The following is an 18448-nucleotide window of genomic DNA, read 5'->3' as shown; positions in this document are numbered from 1 at the left end:
ATGTTCCCCTTTTTATGTCTCCTCTCCTGGTCAGTAAGAAGGGTCTTACACAGGTTGCACAGATCGACCGCTAAGCCCTGTCCAGACTTGGGATCAAACTCAGAGCAGAAGGTGTCTATGTTTAGGTGACAGGTGTGGATTACTTACAAATAATTGAAAAATCTGCCTCTCTCATCTCATAGGGGGAGCTACTGGACGGCACTGCGGACTATCTGTCAGGCTTGGAAGACCTGACAGACGAATCGCTCCTCTCCCGGAAGAAGATTAAAAAGACAGAAAGTGGTATGTACGCGTGTGACTTGTGCGACAAAACATTCCAGAAGACCAGTTCCCTCCTAAGACACAAATATGAGCACACAGGTATATAACATTTGGACACTTCTTTTTTACCCCACCCCTCCTCTTCGCCTTTGTGCCCACCCCCCTCCATGTTTTGTGTCTTTTCAAAGCTATCTTTTTGATTATCTTTTTTGATTATCTTTTCTCGTTCTTGATCACATAGCTTTTTTTCCCATCTCAGTTCTTATTTTCTCTCTTGTCTTTCACATATTTTTATGTTGAATGTGTTCAGATCCATGACCTAACATGTTCCTTTCTTTTTGACAGGGGTGGGTAATAGTGACATGTTTCGATATGACAGGGGTTACATAAACGTTCAGTAAAGTAGACATAAGCGTCATTGCATTTATCGCTCCAGACATTCTCCAGAAGTAACGGGACCAGTGGCCATTTTGGAAACAAACTTGCCGCTTCAAGAGGGACTGTCTTTTTAAAGTTCATACAGTACATACACAGTGCCTTCAGTGACAGGGACAAGAATGACTGCGTTGACCCTGGTGGTATTTAACAGAATGCCAGGTCATATAGAAGGCTTGCCTGTATGGCATTTCTGGTTCTTTTTTAAATGATCTGCAAAGATGTGACCTCTCCTCCTGGGGACTCCTCTCTTTCATCAGGTTGCATCACCTCCTGTCACTCTGTGCAGGAATGCTCCATGAGGAATTCGCTGTCTCGTCTATTTTTGCCACACTGTGAGGGTGGTGGGGAGGGCGAGGAGGGGGGGCACTTCAAGAATGCCAACTATGGAAGATGTCGCAGACATTCCAAGGCTATTTGTGGCTAGGAATTGCCTGTGTGTGTGCGTGCATTCCGTTGCGTGGCTGCTCGCATGTGTGTACTGTATGTGTATTGGCATTCGTAGGATGGGAGGTGTTTGTGCATGTGTGCGTGGGATGTGAGCTTTGGAAGGGTGCTATTATATAGGCCGATTGAACTGGCATTAGAGAGGCCCATCTTGTCTAATAGAAGTCAGATGGAAGGGAATATATTTCCGGTAGCGCCACTGAGTTGTAGTAAACCTTTAATGCGAGGAGCTGCGTGGTCCGGGGGCGGGGCGGGGCAGGGAAGGGGAGCGAAGGGGTGTGAAGTTACTCCTCCTACAAATATAACCGTCACACTATCACGCGAAGGATGCCTAATCCTAGTCATTTTAATCTGGACCAATGATGTCATGACAACACACTCTGTCACTGGTGCCAGGCTGCTTCAGTTTCACCTTGCTTGGTGTTCTAAACATCTGAGTTCACTGGCTTAGCTTGTTTCTCACTGGCCCCGCCGCAGTCGCAGACGACCCCATCATAGAGTGTTTGGGTTCTTATTTCCACCTGCCTCCCCCCAGTGTTATCTAGCAGCAACTGAAAATATCTTTATGGTCAACCATAAATGTAGGGTTACTTTCAACACTTTATTTTGTTTTGTTTTCGGAAATGTATTTGAGAAATGTACTTGAATTTATTTGTACAATCACAACATTACTCATTCCTATCATTATTTTCTTGTGTTAATTATTTTCACCATGATGGGAGGGAATGAAGAAATCCTGATATATGATATAAATGCTTTTACACTCAAGATGCACTTAACATGATCAATACATTCTGTGCCAAAGTCAGATCAAAGTCACTCTAATATTGCATGTCTACTGTATGTCTGTTCTCCTGAATAACCGTTTATCTTCCTTTTGTACTGTTCTGTGTTTCTAGAGAAGGGGACCGCAGTAACACCGTAGTAACACTTTCTCTCCCCTGTCTCCTGTGTCTCTGCAGGCAAGCGGCCACACCAGTGCACGATCTGTAAGAAGGCCTTCAAACATAAGCACCACCTCATCGAGCACTCGCGTCTGCACTCGGGCGAAAAGCCATACCAATGCGACAAGTGTGGCAAGCGCTTCTCTCACTCAGGCTCCTACTCCCAGCACATGAACCACCGCTACTCCTACTGCAAGAGGGAGGCAGAGGAAAGGGAGGCGGCTGAAAGGGAGGCCCGGGATAAGGGCCCCCTGGAGCCCACAGAGTTGCTGATGAGGAGGGCCTACCTGCAGGGTCTGGGGCCGCTGGGCTACTCGGACCCCGAGGACCAGCCGGAGGATGGGGGTGGCACCATTCTGAGGGACGGCACTGAAGGAGGGATGAGAGGAGGACGAGGAGAGAGGGAAGTGGACGAGACGTATGAGAAGGTGACAGACAGGCGAGAGACGGGAACTTTCAGGGAAGGAGAGGACGAGGAAGAGGATGACAGCAGGATGGACACGGCAAGGAATGATGAGGGAAAAGATGCGGAGCATTCAATGGATGAGAGTTCAAGAGAAGGGAAAACAGACACCAAGTCGGACCAGGAGGAAGCAGATTAAGTCAATACTGCAGTCATTTGAAAAAAAGCTTTCAGCAAATATTTGTCATGTTGGGTTGTTTCATTTCCTTTTTCCATTCTTCCAACAAACATGAAACTTGCTTTGTTTTCAGATAGGCACTGCGGTGGCTCAGTCAAGCAAGCGCGAGCGCTTGCCTCTAGCTTCTCAGAAGCTCATAATGATGGACTCATGCAATGTGGTGACTGCCAACATCAGAGTTGTGACGACAAGCTGGGTGGGATTGTTTAAGAATCCACATTATGCAAAAAAAAAAATGAAGTAATAATGATTATCATTATAATTAAAAATGAAACGAAGCTGTTTTTAATGTACAGTATTAAATAAGGCCTAAAAGCTGTGTGGTGCTATAATGTTCTTAACCCTTGTGTTTCATTGTGTTAATACCCCAAACTAGGAAATTGCACTCTGCCCCTTTAATCACTACAAAAACATTTTTTTGAAAAAAAAGCCTATGTATATTTATACCGTGCTTGAAGACTCGGTAGCAGTCCGTCAGTGTTGTACTTTGTCTACCACTTACTGTGATGTCCTTGGTTCTACCATCCTTTTTGCCAGGCAAACTAACCACACAATTTTGGGCCTCACAAATTTCTTTATGTGAAGGAAACTTTAAACCTGTGTGAATTTGATATGTTGTGAGTCTTAAATTGGACCGGAAGGGAGTGACAGAATGAAGGAGAGAATAATGAAATATGGAGGGCTCCGTACGTAAGACAGAGCCTTTGTATGTTTTATTTTCTCAACAGAAAGCCTTATATGCAAACCTTTTCACCTGTGCGTTTCTGCAAGTGCCATCCTTGTACAGTGTAAATCAGAGTTGATTTGTGTTATCTTTGCTCTGGCTTCAGTATTAAATAAATATTTCACCTTGTTTTCCAAGTACCTATGTCAGTATTAGCATAGATTGAGACAGCAGTTCGTTAGTTTACTTATGTTTGTGCAATTTTCTGTATTTTTTTCATGACCTTTTGTCAGTATTACTTTTTGTTGATTTTTTTCCAAGCATAAATTACATTTCGTTTTTATTTTAAAATTACCATTTTATTTATGTGACTCATTTTATATTTCCTAATTTTATTTATTTCATACTGTAGTGTACAGTATTATAGTTCCTCAAAAAATAGATATATTTTAGTAAAGGATTCTGTCATTGACTATTGGAGCAAATTATAAATAGAGAGCATTCTATGGTATTTGGAAAAACATTAATTGTTAAAATTTGAAATTTTGTTCTCATTGTTTTATTTCCTTTCAACTACTGGAAATTCTAAATTTGGGGAACTTTTGATACAATATTGTGAAAACACTGTATTTTTTGACAATAAAAATCCACTTTATTCATCCAGGTAAAGAGATGAAGATAGAGGGACTGTTGATAATGAAAAATTCCTGAAATGTCTGAAGTATTATTGAATTTTTAATTTCTCTTGGAAATGACCATGCTCGAATAAATGTAGCCAAATAAAATTTTAATAAAGCTGTGTTATTCTTCTTGTACTTGAACTACTTCTATTTATTAACAATCTAACAGTGATCATGTGTATGTGCAGTATAGCAGTCTCGTGTTTATTCAATTTTTATTAAGGTCATTATTGTCTAGATTATTGGTTGTTTTCCAATGTCCTAACTAGACAGCACATGAAATTGTGAAATGTCACAGTTCAGCGTATGGAAACTTTCTATCTTAGCATGTGAAAGTAGGAAGCGTTACTGTGTTGTGTTTTTTTTTACTTTAAAATGTAATAATAATTGAATTTGAACATGCCAATATAATAGAACATTCAAATAACATGTACTAACATTTTCAAAGGGAAACATTTTCAAAAGTACTGTAGACATTTTTCAAGCTTCAGTTTCATGTTCTACTCAGGGAAAGTTCCTAATTAACATCAACTCATTAGTACAATCTTTTACTTTACTATAAAATTAGGAAAAATTATCTCAAGTCTCTCTCTCAAATATAATTTATTGCTATCTTTACCTTCTGATGGGGATTTTACTTTATGTACCAGATTTCTTAGAGGCTGTGTGTGATAGACTTTAAAATTACTTTTGCTTTTTTAAAGTCTGAAAAGAAAAACTAGGCTTGAGCTAAAATTGTCACCAGCAGCAGACAGCCAAACTTGCCATGAACTGTTTGCACAGGAACTCAGAAGAATGACATTATCCATGACCTTACTAATTGAACTCACGTAATGAAATGCAAATAGAAGAAGGTGAAGAGTTCATTGTGTTAGACACACACACGCACACACACACACACACACACACACACACACACACACACACACACACACACACACACACACACACACACACACACACACACACACACAGAAAGAAGATAGTCTATTGTATGATCGATCAGATGTTGGGTAAGAGAAATGCACATTTCATCACTGAGTCAACTAAAACATGGAAGATCAGTTATTGGCAGAGAATATGCTCACAAGTAGCCTAGCAAAATTGTCCCTTGAGAGAATTGTCAAAATACTGTGTGAGAAAGCTCTATCGCTCAAGCCGCTGAAGACCTATGCAACCAGGGTCTTTGCTATCCGGGATCCCTGGGACATCCCTACCCCACTGAAATTGACATTTAAAATGGTAAAGGTAAAGGTTAGGTAAGGGTTATGGTTAAGCTTAGGGTAGGAGTTAAGGTTAGAGTTTGGAGTAGGGACGTCCCAAGGATCCCGGAATGCTCTGATCATGCAACCAGCAAGGTGAGAGGGTTTCCACTAGTGACCACAGCCACAAAGTCAAAATGGGCTATATCGTAAAAATTCATGAAAACAAAAACGATTTTTTTTTATTTAAAGGTTAGGGTTAGGCATAAGGTTAGCAGTGTTTTTAAGGTTAGCTTGAAAAACACATTTTAAGAAACAAAATTGTAGAAATAGGCGGGGTTTATGATTTTGTGGCTGTGGTAAATAGTGTACATCGGGTGAGAGGCGTTCCTAAAATGACGGTATCACGCAAGGACGAAATATGTGCGTCCTTTTTTGTAGCAAGCATATTCCGGAAGAGGTGAGTTTTCATTCCACATGCAGACACAAAAGAACACTGCAACGCATAGCACGTTGTTTCAAACACTTTACCTTTATATCTACATTCATTTAGTGAAGAGGATTGTTTTTTTGGGGGGGGAGGGGGCATATCGAGACTAGGCTATATGTATTCGATGACGGATATGGTTACGAATTAAATTAGTGTGTCAAACGAGATGTTGGATACTGTACAATCTAGCTCTGGTCCAGCACGGCGTTAGTGCGGCTTGCTAAAGATGAGATTTCTGGATCTTTGAGCGGTAAAGGCCATAGACGAAATCCTTGAACAGTTTGTTTAGTGACTGGATTTAATGTACATTACTTCCGTTACTCAACTCACCAAAGTAAAGATGATGTTAGAGTGCTGAAGAACTGTTCTCACTTATGTGGCAGCTGCTATTTCTTCAAAATACGAAATAAAGTAGTTATTTTGAGAACATTTTGTTTACCGCCTTTTTTGTTGTATGGCTAGGTTACTACGAGTTGTCATGCGCACACACAACTAGTATTTTGTTTAGTAATACATGCACAGCCAGTCAGTCTTAATTGTTGCAATAATGTTGCACATTTTAAAGACTGAAGGGAAAGGCTGATTCTCCATTTAGTAGGTTAGATAGTTTCTCCTACTCTACTGCCTTACATTTCATACGAAATCTAAATAGATCTCTACCCATGTGTTTCAAGCCCTCGAGTCACAACTGATGACACTATTTTTCAGGGTACATCTGATCAGTCAGTTCATACTAAAATACAGAGAATAGTATTGTCGTTTATGACAGTTTGCTTACTGTGTTACTCAAGAAAATGTTTTTTTTTTTCTCACTACAGTAGCTCAACAGTGAAACACTCACCAGTGATGTGGTTTTAAATGAGTAAGCTTCTTGAGGCCTACTTCAAAGGGATGCTCTAAATTTACAAGGCCACCCAAAGTCGTGACAATTGCCTACACCATGTAAAAAAGCCTTATTTCATTCAGTGGCCTAGAATGCCTGAAAGTGTGATCCATCATCTGCATGAGAAGTCATATTTTGACAAATACAGTATGGTTTTAATAACCGACAAAAGTACATAGTAGCACATTCATGGCTCACAGGTAGTTGAATTGATCAAATGAGATCTGATGTTACTGAGTGTGGTAGATAGAACATTTCATTTTAGTTTGTCATATGAAGTCTGTAAAGTTCTACATTGGACGGCTGTGCTGCCTGCCTGTCTTTTCATTTTCCTGGCTATTGTGCATATCACTGTGCCTTCTCCTCCCCATCCAAGGCAGCACAGAGAGATTAGCACATGTCCATGTGCCTATAATTATAGCTGTAGTCCCTTTCAGTGGATCCTTAAATGATTAGCTTTTACGTAAAGCCTGCGCTTGTGAAGTACAAGGGCACGACTTCCTCAATTAAAAGAAGGAAAGTCACTTCTCACTCATTTCACCGCTTTGAAACCTTAATCCGTGGAAAATGGGAGCTTCCTCCCCTTTTCTAATATGAGATCAAAGGAGTTATGAATAGCATTACACGTTCCTTGCTCGATGTGCGAAGCTGCTTAAATTTGCATTGTCAAACTGAAAGGCCTGTCATGAGAACACTGAATGAAAAGGTTTTTAGGACACAATATTACCCTCTGTTTTGCTGGTTGAGCACTGATCCTAATGTAATCATCGTTTTTAGAAATATCTGTGAATATTATTGCCATTTACACCAATGGTGGAAAATAGGAAATGCTTCTATGACCTATAACTCAGTAATAGCCCACAGATAAAATCATGGGGAAGAATTCAATACACTAGGAATGTAGTCTTTCAAGTATGTCATCTTTCAAAACATTTCAATCATAAGACATTTGCTCTCGAATACATTTGGTGCCAGGAATTTTATTCAGATTAAAGGAACATAAAATGACAGAGGCTAAACTATTTTCCCAGATGTCAGACTACAGTTAATTTTTATGTCTAGTATTTACATTTTTTTGATGTGTAATAAATGTGTTATGTAGCCTTTATCTTATATGTGTTAGTGTTTACTACATTTGCCACCTAGCTGGTTGGTCAAGTGGGCCCTCAACCCTAACTACCTTCCGGACAGTGCTCAATAACTTTGGTTAGCCTTAGCCTCAATCTGCCATGTTCTCAGCTGCTACAGTATCTGAGGGGGATCTCTCATCTGATCCCATGTTTAGGAGAAATAAATCCTCCAAGAAAACGAGTCAGAGCTATCCTCCTCCCTGTCAGCCACCATCTAAGATGATTCCCCCCCCCACACACACACACACACACACACACACACACACACACACACACACACACACCCCCCGACAGAATTCTTGCTTAAACCCTGCATGGCCGAAGGGACCAAAAGGGAGGTGTCGGAATCTGGCACGCACGCTCCAGCGATCTGTGTTTGCCGCCGGTCCCTGCAATCCCATCCAACCCTGTGCCTGCTACCCCCAAGGGCACGATGGGGGTAGTGCTTCTGGTGATGACTTTAATGGTCACGATTGGTCCTCACAGTGATGTTTTTATGCATTTTTATATGGAAATGCTGGCTGCCTCACCCCACCCTTGCTATCTAGGCCTATGTAAATCCTGTATTTCTGCATGAAATCCCTTTGCACCTCAGGGTGATGTGTGTGTGGTGAGGGGAGTGTTATGCACTTCAGTGTGTTTTTCCAGGATACACACAGGATTTATAAAGCTGTGGTGGTGATTGGCCTATTGGTTGATTTTCCACTTAGATTTCGGAGAGAATGAATATGTGCTATAGTCGCCCTATACTCTGGCAATGTTGTCTGTGACGTTGAGGATGTAAAGCTAAATTCTAAATGTAAGGGCGTTGTGCTAAATATTAGAAAAGCCAACAACAACAATGAGCCATGGGAAAAAAATGACCTTCCAATATGTACCTTCTTATTATGTTCCAATATTCACTTTTTGTCATGTTTTGTTTCCAGACTGAAATGGTGTTTCGGTTTAATGACAAAGCCTATCTGAGAGTCTCCAGTCAGACAAGTCAGGTCGTGAAATGACTTGTCAACATTCACAGTGTCATTACCGTGTTATTAATTCCTGAGTGGTTTGGTGCGTTGGGGATTCCCTGTTACATCAGTATGTGGGGGAGAGAATGGTGACATTAACCCTTTCAGTTAATGTCTGCCATTGAGGTGGAATGGTGTCAATAACCTGAAAACTCTGAAAAGGTGGGCGAAAGGTATAGATGAGGAGAGATTTGATCGTCAATGGGTCCGTTTTGCGATGCATGGCGGTAAGATTGGAAATCCCCCCGGAGATGTGGTTGAAAATGTGTTGTTTCGTGTTCTATTCCAGATGAGATGTTTGTCTTCTGTTAGCTGTTGTTATGCCACACAGTAATGGTCCACTGTCTATCCACATAATTGTTTAAAATTCAGTGAAAGCTTGCATAATGCTCTGTGCTTGGCAAGAGTCACACACTAGGTCAGAGATGTCAATATGTCATCTAAACATTTAGATTTTGTTTACAAATTGAATGCTGCCAATATATATTGGTTTTCCATTAAGCGTTTTGTTACAAGGGGTCACAATTGTGCTTTCAGGAAGATGTATTTTTGTCATTGGTCTAAACTTCTGTTTGCCTTTCTAAAACATTTACTTCCAACTGAACTCCATATCTACCGTCTTTTACATTTTTTAAGGTTTTACGGTGTCCAAAAAATTACATAGCAAGTTATCTACTTAAGATATGACTTGCATTATAGAACGAGAGAGGGACCAAGATATTGACTGATTGGAAAGTCTGTGGGCGAATGATGAGTGTGGCAAATAACTTACTACCCATTGTGGGCAGCTTAATGGAAGAATGAGATGGAGGGCATAACATTTACTGTAATAAACTGGAAATAATGGGGAGGAAATTTGTTGGAAAAGAAATTGCACGGGAACACAGTTATATTATATCAATGTATCCTCAGCATTTTAGGCTGCAATTACCTTCCATCATCATCACTCATATTCTTCCTTGCTTTTGCCATTCATTTACACTACCAGATAGTTTGTAATGACTATTTTACAAAAAACCTATTTGTATGTCGTCAGGTCAGTTTACCATAACTGATACAACGGGTCAGATTTCTTTTGTCCCACAGGAAAATAATAGACTACACTTCCCAAAATCCAACTGGTCTTTTCCTCTTTCCCTGCCAAGGAGGCCTTCATTGCCAATCTCTGAAAGCAATGATTTTCCCCCTCATTTCCCTATTCTTACTGCAGTTATCTTGTCCTTGATTATTATCATCCATTTTTCTCTCCTCAGATTCAGAATAGCCTATCCATGAGTGTGCTACTGGTAGAGGCGTTCTACGGTGGCTCCCACAAACAGCTGATAGACCTGCTTAGAGAGAATGTGGAAGACTGCGTGTCCTACACACTGCCAGCTAAGAAATGGCACTGGAGGGCCAGGACAGCAGCCCTGTACTTCATGCAGGCTATCCCGGCTAGCCCCTCATACAGGTATACATAGAAACATGACTGTTGGAATTGATACAGTGCTGATTAAGATTGCTAGATCATTGTTATTGTGAAATATACAGTACCAGTCAAAAGTTTGGACACACCTACTCATTGAGATGGTTTGAGTTGAGTTGGACCGGAGAGTGAAGGAAAAGCAGCCAACAAGTGCTCAGCATATGTGGGAACTCCTTCAAGACTGTTGGAAAAGCATTCCAGGTGAAGCTGGTTGAGAGAAAGCCAAGAGTGTGCAAAGGGTGGATACTTTAGAATCTAAAATATATTTGATTTAACACTTTTTTTTGGTTACTACATGATTCCATATGTGTTATTTCATAGTGTTGATGTCTTCACTATTATTCTACAATGTAGAAAATAGTAAAAAATAAAGAAAAACCCTTGAATGAGTAGGTGTGTCCAAACTTTTGACTGGTACTGTACACTGCTTTTTTTTGTTGGTCTTTCCAACATGTTGTTTGTGAGCTCTGTAAAGGGGAAATCCAATTCCTCTGTTTTGGCACAGTGAGATGGAAAGTGGGCCATGTGGTTGTCAGCCATTTTTCAGGTACCCTTGTATCACTCACTAGTGGACTTCAGAGATTGGGATTCCATTAGGTCATTGACTTCCACAGAGAGGATTTAGGTCATATGTAATGAGACACAGCTGCTTGAAATGTCCCCAACCTTTCACTCTCTATTTTTCGGTGTCAATATGTTTTCCGTTTTATTTTGCACATTACTTTTAGGGGAATAACCCAATGTGTAAAAGTACTTAGCTATCTTTTCTTTTTGCTTTGGAATTACTTTGTCAGTTTTATTAGGGAAACCCAGATCAATTAGATACTATCCTGTCATTAAACCAGAGGGTGCACTATGATTATTATTCATCATTTTATTTGATGATAATTTCTGCTTTGCAGAAACGGGTTTGATTCAGGACTTGGTGAGTACTTCACAGATGATTGGCAAATATAGGGCGACTTACTATACGTTTGGTGAAGCGATGCATGATGCTGCAGCTCACCCACACACAGGGCTAATGCTCAGATTGATGTGTACTTGTCTGGTTTTGATCCCTCTCTGTCATCTCTGCAACACCGCAGTAACAGTCGTTACTGGAGAACACAGTGGGCGAGCGAGGTCACATATAGAGTAGAATTCCAACTTCAAAAAGGTCATCAGTCAAAATGAAGACAGGTAGTCAAATCGATAGTGGCTAGCAGAGGTGTGCACTCGAGTCTGACTGTTGTTACAAATGTCATGACTTGAGACTCAACTTGATATAAAATACAATAATTTCAGATTTGACTTGGAGCTTCAAAACTCGACTTTGATTTGAGACTGATGACTTGAAATCATCTGGCCAGGTTTTGTAACGTTTTGTCACATATTTTGCGGACAGAGTCTCCTTGGATTGTTCTCCACGGAGCCAGAGACAGTATTGCAGTTGCAAAAAAAATTATGGGCTGGTGAAACACACTCATCCCTCTGATTGGACCAGCAAACTGTCAATCAATACTGGTCGGGTGAGCTAGCGCAATGGGAAGGTTTTGGGCGGTGCAAGTGGGAAATTTAATGGTGAAAATATTTGTTTTTTTCATACATATTTTAATAGGCTACATAATATTATAGCCTACCATTTGTATTTGATATTTATACCTTTGCTTATTCGATCTGGTCACTAACATTGGGCTACGGCATTGCATGAAATTATTGTTTAAAAAAAAATCGAATTTGTGCTTCAGAAAGAAAAGTTTGCGGGTCTTGACTGTTGACCAATGATCAGTCATCGGCGTGCAAAGGCGGCTGCACATATCCAGATAGTGACCAGAAAGTGCTTGTTTATTTTTTTCCGGTTTTGCCAGGCAAAAACAGAGTAGCCTACCTACAGTTGAAGTCGGAAGTTTACATACACTTATGTTGGAGTCATTAAAACTCGTTTTTCAACCATTTCACAAATTTATTGTTAACAAACTATAGTTTTGACAGGTCGGTTAGGACATCTGCTTTGTGCATGACACAAGTAATTTTTCCAATACTTATACTTATAATTCGCTGTATCACAATACCAGTGGGTCAGAAGTTTACATACACAAGTTGATTGTGCCTTTAAACAGCTTGGAAAATTATGTCATGGCTTTAGAAGCTTCTGATAGGCTAATTGACATCATTTGAGTCAATTGGAGGAGTACCTGTGGATGTATTTCAAGGCCTACCTTCAAACTCAGTGCCTCTTTGCTTGACATCATGGGAAAATCAAAAGAAATCAGCCAAGACCTGGTTCATCCTTGGGAGCAATTTCCAAATACCTGAAGGTACCACATTCATCTGTACAAACAATAGTACGCAAGTATAAACACCATGGGACCACACAGCCGTCATACCGCTCAGGAAGGAGACACGTTCTGTCTCCTAGACATGAACGTACTTTGGTGAGAAAAGTGCAAATCAATCCCAGAACAACAGCAAAAGACCTTGTGAAGATGCTGGAGGAAACAGGTACAGAAGTATCTATATCCACAGTAAAATGAGTCCTATATCGCCATAACCTGAAAGGCCGCTCAGCAAGGAAGAAGCCACTGCTCGAAAACCGGCATAAAGAAACAGATACAGTTTGCAACTGCACATGAGGACAGAGATCGTACTTTTTTTTCATGTCCTCTGGTCTGATGAAACAAAAATAGAACTGTTTGGCCATAATGACCATCGTTATATTTGGAGGAAAAAGGGGGAGGCTTGCAAGCCGAAGAACACCATCCCAACCGTGAAGCACGGGGGTGGCAGCATCATGTTGGTGTTTTGCTGCAGGAGGGACTGGTGCACTTCACAAAATAGATGGTAGCATGAGGAAGGAAAATTATGTGGATATATTGAAGCAACATCTCAAGACATCAGTCAGGAAGTTAAAGCTTGGTCGCAAATGGGTCTTCCAAATGGACAATGACCCAAGCATACTTCCAAATTTGTTGCAAAATGGCTAAAGGACAACAAAGTCAAGATATTGGAGTGGCCATCACAAAGCCACTCCAATATCACCTCAATCCCATAGAACATTTGTGGGCAGAACTTTGCGAGCAAGGAGGCCTGCAAACCTGACTCCGTTACACCAGCTCTGTCAGGAGGAATGGGCCAAAATTCACCCAACTTATTGTGGGAAGCTTGTGGAAGGCTTCCTGAAACATTTGACCCAAGCTAAACAATTTAAAGGCAAATCTACGAAATACTAATTGAGTGTATGTAATCTTCTGATCCACTGGGAATGTGATGAAATAAATAAAAGCTGAAATAAATAATTCTCTCTACTATTATTCTGACTCCTAAGGCTGACCTAAGACAGGGAATTTTTACTTCGGATTAAATGTCAGGAATTGTGAAAAACTGAGTTTCAATGTATTTGGGTAAGGTGTATGTAAACTTCCGACTTCAACTGTACATTAATATTATCCATGTAAAGTGCTAATTAGCAATCTGCTACTGAAGCATCTTTGCCACAACAATGGGCTACCTGGTAATGTCATAGATCATGTTCATATTTAAAATAGGCATAGTTTGGGTGGGTTTTAATTCTTTACCTCGGAGGTGGTACTGGCTATGACTAAAGATAGCTAGCTGTAACATCGCACTACCTTCAATATTTATGTGATGAAAATGTAACATATTCTGGCGAATTAATTATGATATTTGTTAGGAAGAAAAAGGCTACAGAGGGATCATGCTTTCTATTCCGATCATTCAACCCCCGATGCATGCTGGGAGGCCGTATGATCCTGCTTGATATTGACTCCAGAAAGTGACAGTATGACATGATAACGTTATACCTAATTGATATTGATTGCTATCATGAATGACTCAGCTCAAAATGCAGATGTAAAACACAGTTTATTTCTGTATCTTGCACTTTGAAAATGCATCACCGTTTTGGCTGTAATGACAGGCTACATTTGCGTGCGTGTTCGCCATGTGGGCGTGGTGCGCGGGGTTGCAAACTTTAAGTTTGAACCACAAATCTTTGGGGGTCGCGGGTCAAAAACTTTGAAAACCACTGAACTAGCGAACAGATTGCTGATTTGCTGTGCATCGCAAACTTCAAATTGTAATGAGATTGTAGGATTGCCATAAATGAATATGCAGCTCCAAATTTGTTTGGTCAATAGCAGTTGTAGAAAAAGTACCCAATTGTCATACTTGAGTGAAAGGAAAGATACCTTAATAGAAAATGACTCTCAGTAAAATACTACTTGAGTAATAGTCTACAAGTATTTGGTTTAAAATATACTTATGTATCAAAAGGAAATGTAATTGCTAAAATATACTTAAGTATCAAAACTATAAGTATACATTATTTTAAATATCTTATATTAAGAAAACCAGACGGCACAAATGTTTTACTTTTTTTTAAATAAATGTATGTATAGCCAGGGGCACACTCCAACACATAATTTATGAACAAAGCATTTGAGTGTGCCAGATCAGAGGCAGTGGATAACCAGGGATGTTCTCTTGATAAGTGTGTGAATTGGATCAGTTTACTGTCCTGTTAAGCATTCAAAATGTAACCAGTACTTTTGTGTGTCAGGGGAAAATATATGAAGCAAAAAGTACATGATTTTCTTTAGAAATGTAGTGCAGTTATTAAAGTTGTCAAAAATATAAATAGTAAAGTACAGATACTACTGAAGTAGTACTTTAAAGTATTTTTTACTTAAGTACTTTACACCAGTGGTAAATAATATGAACTGTTAACTTTGCAATATCACCAGCAATGGGGCCTCAAGCAACAATTACTAGCATAGACCTACTGGTCTTTTGGTAAGTCAAAATTGCCTGAAATGGATCATTTACTTATGAAGCTCCCATTTGGAATTTGTTGTTCAAATCAATTATTACGTAGGCCTAATCAAAATGCATTGTAGACAAAATAACTTATTCTCTGGTAATCTCAATAAACAAACTAAGATTTGTATTTGAACAACTCATTGCCTGTATTTTTGTAATTTTTTTTACTTGAGGTGAAAAAACCTGCGACTTGACTTGCTCTTTGAAGGCACGACTTGGACTTGACTCAAGCCTAACAGTTCTATTTGGGACTCGACTTGGATCTTGTGACTTGAGACTTGAATAATCGTGTCTTGGTCCCACCTCTGGTTGCTAAGTACATTACGGAATGTCATGTGGCTAAGTAATAGCTCATATAGTAAGTAACTAAGCATAACCCCCTTTCTCAGTTCTGCTGTTTGTTGCCGTTTTGGATTTTGCAGAATGGGATATTTGCTGTTCCCTCTATGGGATGACAAGTGGTAATTCAGCACATAACAAATCAAAATGTTCTACTTATTTATATGAAAAAGGTAAATATATATATTTTGAATCCATCTCCCACTAAAGGGATACTTTAGTCCTGCAGTTTCAGTGCGTCTAATTCTTAACTACACAGGATGTCCCTGTGGAATATTCTTGGCATGAAAAAGGTAAAAATAGAGAACTCTCATCTGGTTTGAGTCAGAGCCCCGCATTACCGACAGAGTTTAGGGGGTGAGGGTGATTTCTGTAACATGCAGTCCTGTAGGCCTCTTTTAGTTTTGATCGAAGGCCCAAACAGGCTAGGAAATTGGGCTAATCCCATGTCTGAGAGGCACACGGGTACATGATCTTAGTGATGGCTCGTGGACTCAACCACATCAAAGATTCCTCGCTCATGGGTTAAGGGGACTGACTGACTGATGAAGGGATGGGCCTAGGCTTGAAGTGGAGGATGGGGGTCACATAGGGAGATGATGGAGCTTCAAAGCCTCATCGCTGAGCACGCAACAGATACAGAGACGCCGCAGAGGGAGACGGAGAGAAAGATATGCTTTTAGAGACAGAGCTGCGGTGGAAGTGCTGCATTGTCTGAGAGGCTGCAGCAGAGCTGGGCAGGGCCGGGTGGATTATCCTGCTTGGGAAATTATTAGATTTGGGTGATGTTACTATTTTACCTGCTGGTTACGATAAATGGGTCGTATTTAGCAGGATTTATCCCTTTGATGGATGAAAGGCATTTTAGTGGTTGGCATTGGAAGCAGTGGGGACATTCAAGTCTGATATGGCTCGGCTAAAAAGAGAGCTATCCCTCACCTCCCAGGGTTTCATTTTAGTCAGACATTAGTAAGCACGAAGATATGGAAGTAAGGCCCAGCGTTTGTTAGACATTATTGTACAGTGCATTCTGAAGTATTCAGACCCCTTGACTTTTTCCCCATTTTGTTACGTTATAGCCTTATTCTAAAATTGATGACATAGGTTTCCCCCCTCATCAATCTACACACAATACCTCAAAAGGACAAAGCAAAAACAAGTTTTTAGACATTTTTGCAAATTAATAAAAAACTGAAATGACATTTACATAAATATTCAGACCCTTTACTCAGTACTTTGTTGAAGCACCTTTGGCAGCAATTACAGCCTCAAGTTTTCTTGGGTATGACGCTATAAACTTGGCACACCTGTATTTGGGGAGTTTCTCCCATTCTTCTCTGCAGATCCTCTCAAGCTCTGTCAGGTTGGATGAGGAGCGTTGCTGCACAGCTATTTTCAGGTCTCTCCAGAGATGTTCAATCGGGATCAAGTCCGGACTCTGGCTGGGCCACTCAAGGACATTCAGAGACTTGTCCCGATGCCGCTCCTGTGTTTTCTTGGCTGTGTGAGGTCCTGAGTGCTCTGCAGCAGGTTTTCATCAAGGATCTCTCTGTACTTTGCTCCGTTCATTTTTCCCTCGATCCTGACTAGTCTCCCAGTCCCTGCCGCTGAAAACATTCCCACAGCATGATACTGCCACCACCATGCTTCACCGTAGGGATGGTGCCAGGTTTCCTCCAGAGGTGCCGGTTGGCATTCAGGCCAAAGAGTTCAGTCTTTGTTTCATCAGACCAGAGAATCTTGTTACTCATGGTCTGAGAGCCTTTAGGTGGTCTTTGGCAAACTCCAAGCAGACTGTCGTGTCTTTTCCTCAGGAGTGGCTTCCGTCTGGCCACTCTACCATAAAGGCCTCATGGTGGAGTGCTGCAGAGATGGTTGTCCTTCTAGAAGGCTCTCCCATTTCCACAGAGGCACTCTGGAGCTCTGTCAGAGTGAATATCGGGTCTTGGTCACCTCCCTGACCAAGGCCCTTCTCCCCCGATTGCTCAGTTTGGCCGGGCGGACAGCTCTAGGAAGAGTATTTATTGGTGCTTCCAAACTTCTTTCATTTAAGAATGATGGAGGCCACTGTGTTCTTGGGGACCTTCAATGCTGCAGACATTTTTTTGGTACCCTTCCGCAGATCTGTGCCTTGACACAATCCTGTCTCGGAGCTCTACGGACAATTCCTTCAACCTCATGGCTTGGTTTTTGCTCGACATGCACAGTCAACTGTGGGACCTTATATAGACAGATGTGTGCCTGTCCAAATCATGTCAAATCGATTTGAATTTACCACAGGTGGACTAGAATCAAGTTGTAGAAACATCTGAAGGACAGACAGGATGCACCTGAGCTCAATTTTGAATCTCATAGCAAAGGATCGGAATACTTATGTAAATAAGGTATTTCAGTTTTTATACATTTGCAACATTTCTAAAAAACAGTTTTCGCTTTGTCATTATGGGGTATTGTGTGTTGATTGATGATGATTTGTTGTTATTTAATCCATTTTAGAGTAAGGTTGTAATGTAACAAAATGTGGAAAAAGTCAAGGGGTCTGAATACTTTCTGAATGCACTGTATTTGCAGATAGATTAACTCACCCTCACCATCCCAACCCCCTGTGCTGTGTTCTGGTCCTCAGGGTCTTGTTTGCCAGTTCTGTGCTGAACCTGTCTGAACTAGTGGCCCTGCGTCCTGACCTGGCCACACTGAAGAAGGTGCTCTACTTCCACGAGAACCAGCTGGTCTATCCAGTCCGCAAGAGCCAGGACAGAGACTTCCAGTACGGATACAACCAGGTCCTCTCATGGTAAAGACCAGCCCGGCCTTGAGTGTGCAGTACACAATGTATAATACGGTATACAATCTATCTGGTGCGCAGTGAGTGCACGTTATTATCACAGTTAACAGTAGGAACAAGAGGTCGTAACAAGCAAAGACGATGAGCAACGAGCATAATTGCTCTGTTTGTTTGTGTATTTAAAATAAACAAACAACACACTATTCGTACGGTAATAGTTTGTCTTAATGAGCATGTCTGGGGCGCAACATGAT

At 40.8% G+C, this 18448-nt stretch overlaps 2 protein-coding genes across 6 annotated transcripts in view; both read left to right on the top strand.

Moving 5' to 3' along the window:
• LOC106586328 (zinc finger E-box-binding homeobox 2) overlaps positions 1-4207 on the top strand; it is a 50579-nt gene extending 46372 nt beyond the window's left edge. The window contains exons 9-10 of one of the 2 annotated variants that reach the window (XM_014173503.3): positions 183-282; positions 2106-4207. In XM_014173503.3, the coding sequence (XP_014028978.1) occupies positions 183-282; positions 2106-2689 (684 nt within the window). In that variant the 3' untranslated portion in view covers positions 2690-4207. Of the gene's footprint in view, positions 1-182; positions 361-2105 lie in introns of both variants that reach the window. The other variant, XM_014173502.3, reaches the window with a different exon arrangement.
• A 1434-nt stretch (positions 4208-5641) lies between these two features.
• Positions 5642-18448, top strand: part of qtman (queuosine-tRNA mannosyltransferase) — a 46568-nt gene continuing 33761 nt past the window's right edge. For 3 of the 4 annotated variants that reach the window (XM_014173508.3, XM_014173509.3, XM_014173507.3), the window contains exons 1-3: positions 5642-5734; positions 10041-10237; positions 18036-18203. In XM_014173508.3, the coding sequence (XP_014028983.1) occupies positions 5696-5734; positions 10041-10237; positions 18036-18203 (404 nt within the window). In that variant the 5' untranslated portion in view covers positions 5642-5695. The remainder of the gene's footprint in view (positions 5735-10040; positions 10238-18035; positions 18204-18448) is intronic. The other variant, XM_014173510.3, reaches the window with a different exon arrangement.

The sequence above is a fragment of the Salmo salar genome, chromosome 25 (assembly GCF_965601325.2).
Source record: "Salmo salar chromosome 25, fSalSal1, whole genome shotgun sequence".
Taxonomy (NCBI): domain Eukaryota; kingdom Metazoa; phylum Chordata; class Actinopteri; order Salmoniformes; family Salmonidae; genus Salmo; species Salmo salar.
This window is presented reverse-complemented; position numbering and strand designations above follow the sequence as displayed.